The 16,273-nt window shown below is 39.8% G+C and overlaps 1 protein-coding gene across 5 annotated transcripts in view; it reads right to left on the reverse strand.

Annotated features, from left to right (window-relative positions):
* Window positions 1–16,273, reverse strand: part of TULP4 (TUB like protein 4) — a 170,402-nt gene that overhangs the window by 24,961 nt on the left and 129,168 nt on the right. For all 5 annotated transcript variants that reach the window (XM_068938592.1, XM_068938593.1, XM_068938595.1 and 2 more), the window contains 3 exons: window positions 12,956–13,122; window positions 2,774–2,998; window positions 190–424 (listed from right to left, as the gene is read on the reverse strand). In XM_068938592.1, the coding sequence (XP_068794693.1) occupies window positions 190–424; window positions 2,774–2,998; window positions 12,956–13,122 (627 nt within the window). The remainder of the gene's footprint in view (window positions 1–189; window positions 425–2,773; window positions 2,999–12,955; window positions 13,123–16,273) is intronic.

The following is a 16,273-nucleotide window of genomic DNA, read 5'->3' on the forward strand; positions in this document are numbered from 1 at the left end:
AAACAGAAGACATTGTGGTAAAATTTCAGAGGCCTGAATCTAGGTTATGCTACAGAGTTTTTCACATCAGAAAAATCATTTCAGATACCATCTTTCATTTTGCATATAGAGATTTTCAGTAACTCGTTGGGATTTAAGATCTAGCATACTTCTAAATCATTTTTATACAGAGCTACACATCACTTCTACCTGCTTTTCCATCTGTTTTAGGATCCATGATGACAAACTCTGGCCGCAACTTGCTGATACGACGTCCTTTCAGTATGGGCACCAACCCCCCAAGGTATTCCAAGTACAGAGTATAACATGGACCACCGACCTCCGGATCATCCTCCGTCCGCTTCATAGTGCAGTGAAGCCGTTCGTTGCCAGCTGTTGGGTAGCTGACAAAATCTCTCATATTGTTTGGATCTGGGATAGGAGGCTTAATTGAATGAAGGGAGGAAAAAAAAAGGTTCCTACAGGTTATTGGTTTTTTTCCTGTGGCTACTTAATCCCAACCCAACTAACTGAATTTGAATCCAGCTCTAACTTAACAGGTCAGGATTAGTGCAGGTTACTGTGTGAGTAAATGCACAACCCACATGCAAGGGAGAATAGCTGCATATTATTTAGTTAGGTCAAAACAGCTGTACACAGAATAGTAAAAGTAGTAACATCAGAGAGGAAGTTGGACTTGCAGTTAGAGCGTTGAGTTATGCAAGAAATTTGTATTCAAATCCCTGGTCTGTCACAGACTTCTATTTTAACTAATGTGGTTGAGTCCAAGTCCCAGCATATCTTGCTTCCTGCTGGCCTCGTAAGTGAACTTTGCCAATCGTGCTCCCAGTCCTGGCCAGCACTGGTGCGTGCTATCTTTCTACATGATGATGAAAAAAGCTCTGAAAAAAAGTCTGCACCTCTTAAACCACTCCACTCACCTCCAAAGACATGAGCCATCCTGGCTGAGAGCATATTTGCACTGCAAGGCCCAGTGTAGTGTAGAGAAATATGAGCACAGAGCTCAGTGTAGGTTACTTTGTCCTGTGTCTCAGCAGGCTGTATTAATCCATGCAGAGCACAGGCCTAAAGCAGCTAGAATGCTTTTGTTTAGCACAATATAGCCTGTACGACACAAATACTATTAATATGTATAAGTCCACACAGTTTCTTTCAAAACGAAAACACAGAGGCAAAAAAAAAGTAGGAAAAAAAAAGAAGCCTCCTTAGCCTGGAGTATGGGATGAGTAGTGATGTATAATGCAGTCGGAGTGCTCCTCAAGCTAGAGGGGGAAAAGGAATATATCCAGGGAAGAGTGCCTTGCCAGGCCCTGGAGGCGTAGCAGACGTGGGTGGGCGTAGGTGGCTGGGGAAGAGCCACCGGATAAAATATGAAGCTGTGCTGAGAAGGCTCTAGAAACACCCATGAAACAGCAGGGACATGTGGCTTCTGGAAACCCTGCTTTGGCCTCTCAGCCTGGCAACTGCTTCCCAGCCCAGCATCCCCTCTGGGAGGGGACAGAGGGGCTGTCAATATGGATGTGATCCCATATCCCTCTGCCCCTCTGATGTCTGTCCTGGCTCCGAGCCCTCACTCAGCACCTAACACGGCCAACTGCTTTCTTCTTCCGTGCCAGGATCCCTCGCCCTGCTCCCCTGGCTGCACAGAGGCAACCTCCCCTCCCTGTCCTCCCCGACAGCCAACAGGAGGAGAGGGCCTGGGATAACATGGAAAGCAGCCTGGGGAGGAGGAGACACGCTAAAAAATTTGAGAACCGCTGGTCTATTATACACTTTGCACCTTTGGAGACTGAGGAGTTACAGTTACAACAGGCATTTACTCTGCACTGGCAAATGAAATGTTTCTCAGCTGCACAAATTGCCTTATTAGTGATACCCAAATGTAACTGTGTTGAATCATTATATTATGGGCATAATTGCCCTTCACTTAAGCTGGGCCAACTCCACAGATTTCAAATCAGTGTCTTCACATCTATAATGTTTTAGCAAGGAACTGAAACTGGCTCAAGAGAATGTTGTAACACATACACAAAAAATACATAATACAAAAAAATATATTGGACAGTAGGGCATTTACTAGCTAATGCTCTGATTCTGGGCCATGATGAAGAGCTCTGAAATCCTGAGGTGTGACTGGGGGCAAAAATACAAAACAATGGGGATGAGCAGATGCTCCTGCAAGCAGCTATACTAGCGGTACGGGCAAAGGCACGATATCTCGTTCATTTTCCCATAGCACTGCTGGAGCAGTGAGGCTGGCAGAACCGAGAATCAATAAAAATATTTGGGCAATAATTCTAACAGCCATAGCTCTTAAGCATAACTATCCTGGCAGTATAAGGACTCAGGTAACAAGCAGGGAAGCAGTAGCTTTACCATGACACAGTATTACCATCAGCACAAGCTTCTTCAGAAGTCTTTGTGAGTCACAAGTGTATTTTACCCTTGGGATGTTCTTAGACAGGCCACCCCATAGAAGAATGCAGATCAGGATGTGTAGGCCTTCTTTTCAGCTTTAATAGGCATCAAATAAATCCTTTTTCTCCCCCTCCTAGACAGAGTACATCTTTTTTATTCCTCTTTCTTAGCTGGAAGTCAGTGGGTAGAATGCTGGGCTCTTGATGAGACTACGAGTAACCCTTAACCAAGCTCTTTTAACCTTATTTATGCAGGGCCAGGATTTTATCCATTATCATTTGGGAGCAGCATGGGGAGAAATCAAGCAGCAGTTCCCCCACCCCCACCCCCCAACACTCACTCTGTTTCCTTTTACCTTGATTGTTGGTATAAAGGCAGTGGTGAGGTATGAGCAGAGCCGAGGAGGCAGGGTGAGTTTGCTGATATCCTTGTCATCCCGCAGACAGCTAGCGATGGTTTGCTGGCATAGAAGCTGCAGACTGGAGACCCTGTGCTCTACTCTGACAACATACAGTGCAGGTCCAGAAGCCATCAGCAGGCGTGAGTCCCTGTGACCCCAACAGATCGAGATGATAGGACGCTGCAGGAAAAGGAAGAGGCCACAGCTTTAAAAGAGCATGTACTTTCTTCCGTGCAATTGTATAGCATATAAATTCAGCACCAGTCATGTTACCCTAAGTCTTCCAGAAACTTAAAAGGGCATGCTATTGCCCACAAGAAGGGAGACGAATGTGAACCTCTGAAATTATCAGTAACAGTGGTTCATATTTATGCAGTGCTTTTTACCCACCAGCCTTAAAGCTCTTCACGCAAGTAATTGTCTCTTGAATTGCCGAGATGGGGAAAATGAAGCACTAAGAGGACAAGTGACTTTCAAGTCATATAGTGTTAAAGAGCAGAATCTTTCGATGTCCAGTTCAGATCATTTTTCCAGTCATTTAATCAATTTTAATCCCCTACTAAGGGCTTGCATTTTACAAATGAAAAGTTAAATTATTTGGCCAGAGTCACTTAGTGAACCAGTGGAAAAAATCCAGTTGGCTCTCATTTTGCAGTTCCAAGCCTGAGCCTTCCACAGCACAGTGTCTACTTTGAAACATTCTCAGAGGAAGTGAACTGTAAAGGATCAGCATGAACAAAATGAAGAATGGCCTTTTAGTCATCTGTCTCTCTACACTCATAAATGTCGAAATTCACAACAGCAAACACAAAAAGAAAGAGTCAGAGGTGACTGGTATGAAGTGTTTGAACTCTGAGCAGTATAGCAAAAACCAGCTCAAAGGCCCTCCTTTGCACATTAGTCCCTGCTGCATGAATATCAAGAGCTCATGTGATAATAGTGGGTGGCACACCAATTTAGAACAATTAAAAGGAATGACTTTTCAGACAATGTGTCATTTGCTTTCTCTGTTGCAGGCATCAAATAACAGCCTGATTAAAAACTGAACAGACTGGATACTTTTATAAGCATCAGCTTTAAGGGCTATGCATGCTACGATAAGGGTAAACTCAAGCTTCAAGAAGCAAGTTGATCTTCATCACTAAAGCTGTTGCACAAACAGCTTTTATCTTTATCTCAGATGGCAAATTGTCCTCACAAGGGGCTCTCTAAACTCTCTTCCTAAAGTCTTTTTTATGCAAAGCATCAGTGTGTTGTGACCTCTTATAGCCCTATCACTATTTACTTTTGCCCTTCATGAGTGTTAGCTGCATCTGCCTGTCAACTCTTCCTTTCTATGTTACAAAGCATCTTTTTGCCACATACATATATATATATGTATATCCCCCAAACACACACAGTATATGGACTCTCAATCCCATAGCTGCTATCTCTATACAAATAAATAACACATGGTAAGGAAGGAACTCTCACTCCATAAAGAACACTGCATAACAGGCTGTAACCAGTGTACTACAAAATGTTTACTCCTTCCTGTGAAGTGCTCCCGTCTTTTCACAATCCTTGACACTCAAAGGTTTAAGTAAAAGTGTTCTTTAGCTAAGTTATGGTCCATATGACTGAAAGGTCAGGATCACTTTGGAATGTCTGAGTCTTTCACAAGATGCACCAAACAAGAATTAACCATACAGAAAATAAAGGTCAACACACCCTCAGTAATCTTTAACCACTCCTTTCTGGTATAGCATGGTTCCCACATATCTGGGTTAGATCAGCCCAGAAGTTACTAATATATTCTGGGAAAAAAGCTTTCCTTTCAATTACAAGTTCAAAATGTTTAAAGACGAGAAACTGGGACACGATGTTTTTCTGTGAATGATATAAAGGAAAATGCAGCTGCATGACACTATATCAATGTCTATCATCAAGATTAAGGGTAGGATGAAACAACTTTCTCGGAAAAAGCATTTTCTCTGCTATGTCATCTTATCCTAATCTAAGTTTCAAGGAAAATATTGGTTTTAAAGTGGGAGGAATGAAGAGTTTTCTTTTTCATTACATCTAGGCAACATATACACACACACACTTCCATGGTGGTACAAACCTTCAGGCTGACTGATATGCAAATGGAAAGCTGCAACCTGCAAACATTATGATTTTCACGGTAATTGCTAAAGGCATTTTGTAGTGGAGAACTTCAAAAGAACCGAGAAATCCCTCATGTATCATCAATAATTACTACATAGCTTGTAACAATCACTTCTGTGGGACAGTCTTAGTCAGTCCTGAATCTGACTTAATTTTACATACTCAAAGTATATATAAATTAGAAAACTCTTGTGCGGTAAGTTTATAGAGTAGATTTCGAAGTGCTTATTGGGGATTTGATGAGAGAACACATACAGTGTTCCTTACTGATGGATATTTTCATGACATGAGAGCACGGCTTCACCCTCATACTGTCTCAGAGCAATGAGACAGTTCATACTGCTGGTAAAATCAACAGAACTGAAAAGGCATTGACAAAGGTTAGGCGCTGCCATACTATACGACAGCCTAAGAAAGGCACACGTAGCTGTGACCCTGATTGCCTCAAGGAGTGAACTGCAGCATGGGCAGAGCTATCTACCTGATCACTGTGGTTCCAAACCACCTCCTTCCTTTCACGTTGCCTCAACTAAAGTATATCTATAAAGAAGGTGAAGGAATAAACAAATGTGTGGCTTAGAATCAAAATGTTTGTTTATTGCAGAGTTTAATGCCAGAAGAGATTACAAAGTCTAATATTCCAGCTATAACAATCCATTACACCACATCCAGATCGCCCTGTGCTCATCCATTTAATGGAGCTAAATGAAACCATTTCTGTCCACAGGTTACTGCTGCATGCAGAGAAGAGCAGAGGTGCAGACAGTACCAGAGCAAGAAACTTTGCATCTTAAACATATTCCTTAGGAATATGTTTTTTGAGAAGCTTTGAAATGCTGGATGGGACCTCTGGCAATAAAGCACTGTAGGACTGAGGAAGAGTAAAAAGTCAGAAGACAGAAGACACTGTCTCACTGCATGATTTAATCTCAGCTTCCCAACATGCAACCTTAATTCAGCCATTTTCTAGCTTTTCAGTGTCTGTCTCCCTTACATCCTGTTTATGTATTTTATGTAAACAACACATGTATGAGTGGATACACATTTAAATACACACACAACATACATAACACCTACAGTGATGTACTGTTTGTAGATCACAGCATTTATACTCTTCCATTTGTATAGTCTCCTTATCCCATTAAATGGCTCGCAATGCTCTCCGCACACACCTCACGCATTTTAATCTCAACACTCCCAATCTCACCGAACAGCACTTGTGCTGTGTCGGTTTGTATTTGCTTACTGATTCACCAGACATGCCTTGCTGGCAGTTTTCTGGGACAGCGTTTCTACGGCATGGTCAGTTCCGTAGTGCTCTTCAAGTGTAATGTCCAGCAACACTTCATTCACAGGGAAGAGCTAGGATTTAAAATGAGGTTCAGGGAAAATTAGCTCATCATTACAGGCTTGGGGGAAATAAAAGATCACCCAATTGCCATATTTGACCTGACCTTTAAATGCACTGCGCCAATAATATTTCTCAGTAACTGCCCTTCTCACTCTTCCCCTTGAAGCGCAAGGATATAGATCAAACGCTGCAGCAAGTCAGTTATGAGCTGGCCCACTGTGTTCCTTCTAAATGCTGCTGAGGAAAAACTATTGACCTACAATGTCCAATGCAAAAGTATTGCTCCTCATAAAGCAATCCCCGTATTTTGTATAATTTTAGCAAAAAAATAGAAGGAAAGAAGCTTTTGATACCCCATAAACTTTACGTACATTATACTGTACTTGTTAAAAAATGAACAAGAAGATACTAGCACAGAAGACACAATTTTATTTTTCGTATTTGAATACTTGTTTTTGCCTACTAGGAATAAGGAAACGCAGCTACAAATTCTGTGACTTTTAATCTCTCTTTCCAAACAAAAATTCCATCAGGTTTTGAAAGATCTCACAACAACTTGTTTATGAATGAATGAATTCCAGGGCTTAAATGCAAACATGGAGGCCAAACTGAACTACTATACAAACATAGAAAGGATTCAGTTCTCTGACCATTATATATTAAAATAATATCCTAAAGGCCAAAAATGAGAAGTTTTATCAGGAAAAATACTGACTATAAACACATCTCAGAAACTGGCTAACAAGGCATTCTTTTGCCATTTTTTTCAGAGTGGGCTTGAAAGTCAGATATGCCTAACTCTATTCTGTATGCCCCAGCTGGGATGTGTACTCCTCTTAGAAAAGCATGCAGAACTAGATACTCCTGCTCAAGCTAGCACTCTCTGGTTGCTTGTTGCAAGCCACTCATCCTTCTTTCTTACAAGAGAACAACATAATTTATGTATCTTTCATCACCTGCATACTGTTCAGTCATTGAAAACACAGTGCAGGCTACGCTTCTTAATACTTGCCTTGCGCTCAGAAATCCTGAGCCCTAGGGCTCGTCTGCGGCTTGCACTAATTCCTTGACTACTGGGACTGAAAGTCCCACTGGTTATGAAAATAAACATAAAATGGTATTTCAGGGTAGAAAGTCCAGCAACATTTTTTGACTTTAGTCCCTCAGGAGAGAGAACCCAATTGCAAAATAGTACCTAGTGAATGGTATGCATGAGTAAAAACTCTAAATGACATATGTTGCCTGCTTTCTTTCATTTAAGACTGCTGTTGTACCGATACACAGTCTGTCTTTCCCTCTGCTTTTTTCTGAGAGAAGCTGGAAGGTACAATGGCTGGAGAGCCCACCTGCCTCTTGTGAGTTTGGACTGCACATCTCCGTACTGCCATAGAGTCCATAAGTAACGTGTTGCAAAGTCACGTAACTTCTTCATTCTCCTATTCCTCGTATTTACAGTGGAGAGTAATAAGAGAGTTGGTGAGGATAAAAGTAATAAAGACTGTGAGGTGGTCAGAAATTATACTGATGATTTTCTATGCAGCAAACTCCTATTTGATATGCAGATTTGTTTCTTATGCCTCTCTTTCTACAGTAAGCTGGGTTTTTTTTTCAGTTCTCAATATAATGATGAGATTCCATTTTAACAGAATGAGTCTTTTCCTAGATAAGTGTAGAAAGATAGACTCCATTTTGCAATCATGACAAGTTCTCAAGATTCCTGGTCATGATCCATTTCTGCGGCAGTCTGAGGCTAACAGCGGTTCTCATGATCTAACCTGAGAATATCAAGGCTTTTATTAATGTCCAAAAAGATGCTTGAGTAGCTAATTCTAAATTGTTGCTCTTTCTGGATATAAACTCTACTGGAAGCTTCGGTGTCATCCAATAACAGCTAAATAGCATCAATTTCAGGGGATACAAATGAAAGGCGACATTAATTCAGGGGCAACAAACCTGAACGCTATATGTGGAGTGAATGAAGACAAAGTACGCAAGGTCAGCTCAGCTGGGTAACATAAAAGACAGTCTCTTTTTTCAATGTCCTTTAGATCTGAATTCAACCTAAAATTCCATCCTCCTCCTCGGGCCTTAGTAAAGTGGATTTTATACAATTACCAGGTTTCTGACTGGCCTGGTCTTAAATTTATCTGCTCAGATGCCAGGACTTTTATAGCACAGAAGTTGCCTTTCAAATGCTGTGAAGACTTCTGCTGCTTGCCAACATGTTTAGAGCAGGTGGGTCTTGCTCTCAAAGGCTCTCAGAAGTCTCTCCCATGAAGACTTAGTCTTTGCTTCACCACTTCGAATCAGGGTTTAAAAATATTACACTGAGAAAAAAGTGATTGCAGCTTTTCTGCCTACCCGTAAGGAAACATGCATCTAACTTTGCTGTATATACAACAACTGATTCTGGCACTCACTGAACTCAGTTCTTTCTTCTTCACTGCACTTTAGGTTTGAATCTGTTCTTACCTCAGCTATACAGGGGCATAAAATCGTAAGCTAATGTAAATTTACTCAAGGATTACAGGTGTATAGATGAGATCAGCATCAGGATTTCTGAGTCCACTTTCTTGCTCCCCTCGTCCTCTCTGGGACATATAAGAAAGACATTACAAAAACCACAGACGGAATCAACATGTAAGCAACACATCTGAGCCAAAAGCCAGAATAATTTCACAGATTGGGTAAAGTCGGCAGACAGGCAATTCTGAAGTGAGGCTGCAGGAGGCTCCTCTGTTTCAAGTCCAAATGGGAAGATACGAAGCAACTGTATCCACTCAGAAGAGAGCTTTATAGTTGACAGCAGGTATAGTTGATACAATAAAGACCCACCTGCATAACAAACAAGAAATTCTGAAGTGACAGAATTGGGTTGCAGCACTTCCAGCAAACAATTTTAGCAAGACCATAAAAAAGCCTTGAATGAGTTCAATTATTATAATTCTCATCTCAGATTAAAGCCAGGGAAAGGTGATGAGGATTTAACAAGTAATAAAAATTTCAACAAAAAAATTACGACGGACAGGGAAGCCTGCTGCTTTTATAGCATTTTTAGATGCTGGGAAAGCAGGACCATTACAAAAAAATGCCAGCTGAAAGAACTGGGCATATTTTTGGTTGATCAGGTTGGTCTTTCTGAACACAAAGGGGGAGGACAGTAAGTGAGAAGGTTTACAGAAATTGATAGTCTTTTCTGAATAATTAGCAGCTGATTGGCAGCTTTTAAGATATGCTCTTTGTGTAAAATAAATAATCGGTATTGACTCTTTGCAGTCACAGCATGGACCCATTTTTCATATAACTGCTCCCAATAAAGTAAAGTCTGGTGTGACTTTCTGAAGTCCCTTCAGAAAGTTCTTCATCAGTCTTTCAGGGTTCAAAGAAGTCTGATTCTGCGAAGCAGTTCTTGATTTGCCCAGCCTTTACCAATGTTTTTCAGCTCTTTCCACTATATTCTGTAAACATATTTTGGTAGAATTTCAAGGTGGCAGGCTGAAGCCACAGAGCAGTGAATGAGAGAGATTGTTACACTATGCTAACTCTATCATTCTGCTTATGAATGTTATTTTTCATACAAAGCTACTGTGTTCAATTGGATACTTCTAAATAAGTGCAATTTCCCTGTTTAGGGTTTTATCGTCAGCAAAGTAGGTTTATGATTCATAAAATCCTACACTGATGGGAAGAGCTTAAGAGAGTTAATCAAGTGATATATAAGATGCCAAAAACATACTAAAGCTGGAGGAGAAGGCGGCATACAAAACACCTTGAAGGCAACCACGACAAGATGAGTAAACTGCATTACCCAATTCTGTTCTGCCTTGTGGTTTGCAGTGACTTTATGTTAAGTAACATTCCAGCCAAGTTGCATGTAAATCCTACATCAGTTTTAGATTGAGTTTTGTTATAAACAATTCAATAAAATTCATTTTTTCCTAAATACCCTACCAAGACGCTCAGGATATACAGACAGCATAAACAGCTGAGTGTATTTTACTAATAAAAATTTCAGACGTCTGCTTTATCAAAGGATTGCAACAGAGGACCACACAGAAAATCAGTTCTGCACCAGTAATCTGTTATTTTCTGTGTTTAGTGTTGCTTTACTTTTTTGACCTTTATATTAGCAACAATACTCATACAATGCACCTTTCCAGTCACACATGTGTGTGCTTCAGAAGAAATAGTTTCAGTAGAAGAGTTTGAGATGCGGAAATTCTCTTCCATTTGCTTTCAATAACCAGTGATGGATTTTATAAAATCCAATTACAGGGCTGACTGCCGTTTTAAAGAAAATTAATGAATTTACTCTGATGAATTTATCATCAGACAAACTACTGGGACCACTGACTCACACTGTCATCTTTGGACATGCATCACTGGAGCACAGTAACAGAAGCTACTAGCAATTTTTTTTTGTAACAGCAATTTCAAATTTGATATCGTTAGTAAACCAAATGCTTTGCAATGTTCTGGTATAACTGTTACTTAGCTGGTAATATTGTTAGACCAGCATTCAAATACACAGAAGCATAATGTCCACATGAGCACATACAGGTGCCTTTCTGAGAAACCTCCTCACCAACTCCTGCAGCGGAGTAAATCTGAATTTAAACGCGTAAATCTGAATTAAAAAAAGAGAATTAAACATTAATTAATGAGAGAAGAGGGCTGGCTCTAATTTTTCTAATTTTAGGCAGGCTTATACATACAGCTGTTATATTAATATAAATATATCAGCCTGAATGTTATTTTTAGCCTTGTTCGCTAAGGAAATGAGACTCAGTGATTTTGCTATTAATTGCTAGTTGCTGCTCCCCCTCCCTCGCTTTCATCCTTGCTTAGCAACTTATGAAGCTGTAGGCCAATTCCATTTGAAGCTGACACAGGGCGAAGGAATCTCCACGACACTAAAAAGCTACAAGCTTAGTGGCAACTAGCAGCCAGAAAGAGGACGGGGCTCATGTTAATATTTTCACTATGACAAATACTGCAGAACGACCTTGGCAGTTACCTGTTCTGTATGACCTCTCAGTTGGTCTATAAGCACCCATTCAATGGCTGAATAATTAGCCCTCGTGTCAGCCACAACATGTGCTGACTTCCTCCCAGCTGATTAAGTAAAAGGAGAAAGAAGACAAACTGAAAATCTGAAAAGAAGTTGAGGAGGTATAGGGAGAACTTGAAGAAATTAAGGTATTTAAGTGAAAGAAAATTTGATGTTATTAGGAACAAAGCAGGGAAGAAAGCAGTAAGAGATGAGCCTTTGTAGACGTAAATCTTAAGGCAATCAGACTCCTTCAGTTCCAACTGCTCAAAGAACATCTTGATTTTTCCAGAGTGTTATATGGATTGAACACGTAACATGGACATGTTGTACTGTGGTACTGAAACAACACAATGTGGTGACTGTAGTTTGTTTTACCTGGTCTGGGAAATAAGCAACGCTGATACAAATATGTTTTTGCCAGAACTGATACACAAAGAACTGTGCTACTTTGCTTAAGTGGCTACGTTTAAGACAAAAAAGCTGTGCGTATAGGTAAGGCCTTTAGATACCTAAATCAGCATTAGATGCCTCTCCATATATTTAGATTGGCTTTAGAGAACATTATTTTTTATATTACAAAACTAAAGAATTCTATCTAAATTAAAATGCTGGCATTAATAAGCACAGGTTAGTGCTACATATGAGCAAACACAAAAGCTTAGCAGCTGGTTTACTATGTCATCCTTTTGTATCCATCTCAGATCAGGGTACTGAAAGAGAAATCATAATAAACAGTATCATCATTAATCATAATTACGTAAATATATCTATAACATTTCCCTTCACTTTTGGATATCAAACCCATTATAAATTAAGTTTCACTATGTAACAGTCAGAAACCAGACTACAGTCATCTCTATTCTACAGAAAATGAAATAAACTGTAGAGTGGGCCTTCAGCTTTGTTCTGAAATATCAATAAAGACCTATGAAACATTTTTGTGCTCCGAAGCAGCACAAAGATTGCGTATTGACATTTACTTGTCAAATAATGTGACCAAAGATACAGTGAAAGCCAGTATGGAAGGCAGGAATAGAAACAAGACTTTCTGATTCAGAGGCCTGGCATATATGGACAATACCTTCCTTCTCTATCTGATGTCATAAAGAGAAATATGTTACATCAGAAAATGTGATTGTACACTAGAAAATTACATAAAAACAAAGAGAGAACAATCTTGTGGTTATGCTACTGGACTTGGAATATTTTAGTCCAAATCTTGGCTCCGCTACAATGTTGAATGAGTTATCTAGTCTTTGCTGCTAAATAACTTCCCCGTAAAATAACAGAATTTCCTTTTACTATTTTGTCCTTTCATAGTGCAATGGTTTTGAGGAACAGACTGTTTCTCATTCTACATTTGCACAATACCTGGCAGGGTGGGTCTTAGAATGAGACGTTGTCTTGGACCTCTACCTTAATGCAAACAATAATTACTTATATTGCATCTTTCCGTAAATCATATTTTAGAATATACTAAGGACATTTTGCAAGCCCTTTTGCATTGCAGGTCTATACCAAAGACCTACTGGGGGAGGGACATGTCAGTAAAGCATTACGAACTTACTTAAAAAACATGCCTTACCTGAACAGGTGTCTCCAGAGTGTAGATATGTTCCCCACGCACATTGTAGAACTTGACAAGTGCACTTTTCAACATGGAACCATTGCTAAGATCAGCTAGCTGACTTTGTTTCTCCACGCCTGCTACCGCAAGTAAATCTCCCTGTGTACACCACTGTACCACCACATCTGAAATCAAAGATAATTTGCAATAATCATTTAATAGAATCAATAGGAATAGCGTTTCTAGATATGCCTAGGTGATTTGTGAACCTAAATCATGCTCTCAAAGGTTATTTAAGTGCACAGAAACTTCAATACTTTCAGTGAAGTATGAGCATATATGCCATATATGCACTTCTGGGAATGTCTTTTCTGATTTCTTTAATCAATTGCAAAAGATGTGTAAAAAAACATTAGTTTCTCTCTCCCCATTGAAAGTCCAGAATGTAAATGAGAGGCTAAATTTTGTACCTGAGTACAGGAACTTATTAGAGAAGTTCAAACTAATGTGGAAGATCCTATGCACATCTTTGGAGGTAAGTAAGGGGAATCAAGCAAACACACGCTTAAATAAATCTCACCGACCAAGAGAGTAGCAATGACTGTTTGGAGAAGGCTACAGTGCATAGAAGCAGCATGTTTGGCAACACCTCGTATTTTCATTGGCTTTGAACGTAGCTTTTCGTATAACTCAGATCTATAACATCAAACTTGAAAGACTTTTGGATTTTTGACCATAAACATATATGGCCTCCATGTCATAGGCTTTCTTTTGACATATCACCTGTGCAAATCTACTCCTCTGTCTAGGAGTTTGCCAGCATCACACAGGGACTGATCAGTCTCTCGTTTATGTGGCTATGAATATACATATCAGTTACTTCTCCTACAGGAGAATGTAATGAGGAACACCCACAGCTTAATTCCGGGATGCTAATTTCAAACCCTTATATCCTTCAGCTCTTTGTCACACTTCATCAAGAACACTAAAACAGTGTTTTGTGTTTCTGCTTGTGTTTCAGAGGCAGATTTGCATGTGCAAGGAATACTGAGCTAGTCTTTAAACCTTTTTACTCTTAAACCAGAGGTGGAAGGCAGCTATTTTGTGCTGAAACAAAGTGAGGGTAAAAACAAAACTTTCACGCTCTGGGATGCTCAATCCGCCAAGAACCTTTTGAAGACATTTGTGGGCGAAAAGCTGTCTTCAAATGAAGAAGCAGTCGAGAAATGAGAGTTGGCAGAAAGGTTCTCAAAATTGTTTCAAGTTGTCAACTTGTCATCATCAGGGACTTTTATGTGTAATTTAAAATGATTTTGTACTATTTCAACTGTTGCCTTTCTGATGATATTTCTCATATGGATTATACTTCTATACATATCAGTGGCAAGATGCATGTTTCTCAGGATAATTCTTCATGGCTAGGCATTGTGGTGCTCTTTTTTTTTTCTTAATCCTCAGCCTTCTACGTAATCTACAATGGAATTTAATTAATCTTTTCCAGAGAGTATAATGATAGACATGTTAAAAATCAATGAGGCAAGCAAACCAACTCCACTTTTAGTAAATGGCTTAACTACAGAACTACCAAAGAGAAAAAACAATCTCCTTTGGGTAAATGTCTTCAGGTAAAATTTTCAGCTGTTCCCCATATCAAGAGGAAGAGAAGTGGCTACTGTGCCTGGCAGTTTTCTTTTTCTCTCACAATTCCCAGAATTAGATTACTGCAAAGGCACAGAGCAGCTAGATGTTGCCTGCAGCAGTCCCAGTGGGACAGTGTGGTTCTACAGCACGCTGCACTGAGCTCTGTGTCCTCAAGGACTATTGAGCCTTGAAGTACAATAGCTCGACTGACAACTAGGTCTCAGTGCAAGCACAGAGACAAGAAATCAGACGGAGGTTTCATCTAGGGCAATGGTCTGCAAATGAATCAGTGGATCACAGTCATCCCTCAAAGTTGCAAGCCACCAGAGGCACGTATATCAACAAACCTTTAATGGAAAGCACCCTAAATGTGCAGGTAGTAGCTGTAAGCTAGTTCTGTAGCAGCTGCAGTTTAGTAGTTCTGTAGGTAGTAGCACACTGTGAATCACTGAATTAAAAACTACAGAAAAAGAAAGAACACAACTGAACAGTTCAGGACCTCCACTAGAAGTGTCAACAAAATCTAGGATCATTCAAGCTGGATGAAAAGACCAACTTTTGTCTGGGCAATCAAATTCTCATCAAACAGCAAAAGTTTGTTCTACACCAATTTAACATGAATATTCCCAGCAACGTGACAGCTTTTTAAATACCTATGCAAAGGTAGTAGAACAGCAAAAATATATTAGTATTGTATGAAATAGTTTTACAGTTGCCTGCTTTGAACGTACATTGAGTAGTTTCAGAAGTCCATAAAGACAAGGGCATCTGCTACAGAGACCGCAAAACAAGAATTACAGATTTCAGACAGAAACACATGAATTAAGACTCATGCACAATCCTGAAGATCATTCACTTTTAGTAGAATTCCAGGTGGTCAGAGACGACTGAGACCCTGAGCTGGGTGCTTTTGCACATGCTCAGCATGCAATAATAACCATCGAAATGACAGTCATTTGACAATATTTCTGGTAAGAAGATATGGAAAATGCATATATCTATGTAACAGCTATATGTAAAAAACTTTCTATTGTACAATGGGTAACTTCAAAACAACGGACAGTGATATCCCAATCACCTTACTCTATCTCATGCACACTCCCAATCCAGCAACATGTTCGCCCATTCTTCTTTTATTGATGTCAACTACACAGTTCAGTTTATGATCCACAGAAATGTACTGTAGCTTGTGCATTAATATTTTGCTAGAGGAGGGTGACATGATTAAGCAGTTTTTCTTCCATTAGTAAAAGTCAATGGGAAAAGAGAAATGGAACAGACTTGGTCAGCAAGATATAGCCACGTAACTCTGAAGAGAGAACAAGAGGCTATTTGTGTCTACTGGCTGAAGAAGTTTTCTGCATCACAGGGTTGCCTCAGGATGCTGCATTTCCCCAGCCATGCTTCTTGTGTTGGGACAAGTGGAAGCTAGGGTAGAATAAAAACCTCAAAGATGATTTTTTTACCTCCTAAGGCTCCCCTACACAGGGGATCACCCAAAACCCTATTAGGCTGGTGTTAGGATAACTTTTCACCAACAATGTCACATTGTTATAGAACAGCTAAGGGTCTACTCCATAGTTGAGATTTTTTTTTGCGTGTAATATAATACTAATTTATCTGCAGACATGAAAAAGAATCAATTGAACTTATATTTAAGTATGTGCTTCTGTGCCTTAGTGAATCAAAACTTTT

Source organism: Struthio camelus, chromosome 3 (assembly GCF_040807025.1).
Source record: "Struthio camelus isolate bStrCam1 chromosome 3, bStrCam1.hap1, whole genome shotgun sequence".
Classification (NCBI taxonomy): domain Eukaryota; kingdom Metazoa; phylum Chordata; class Aves; order Struthioniformes; family Struthionidae; genus Struthio; species Struthio camelus.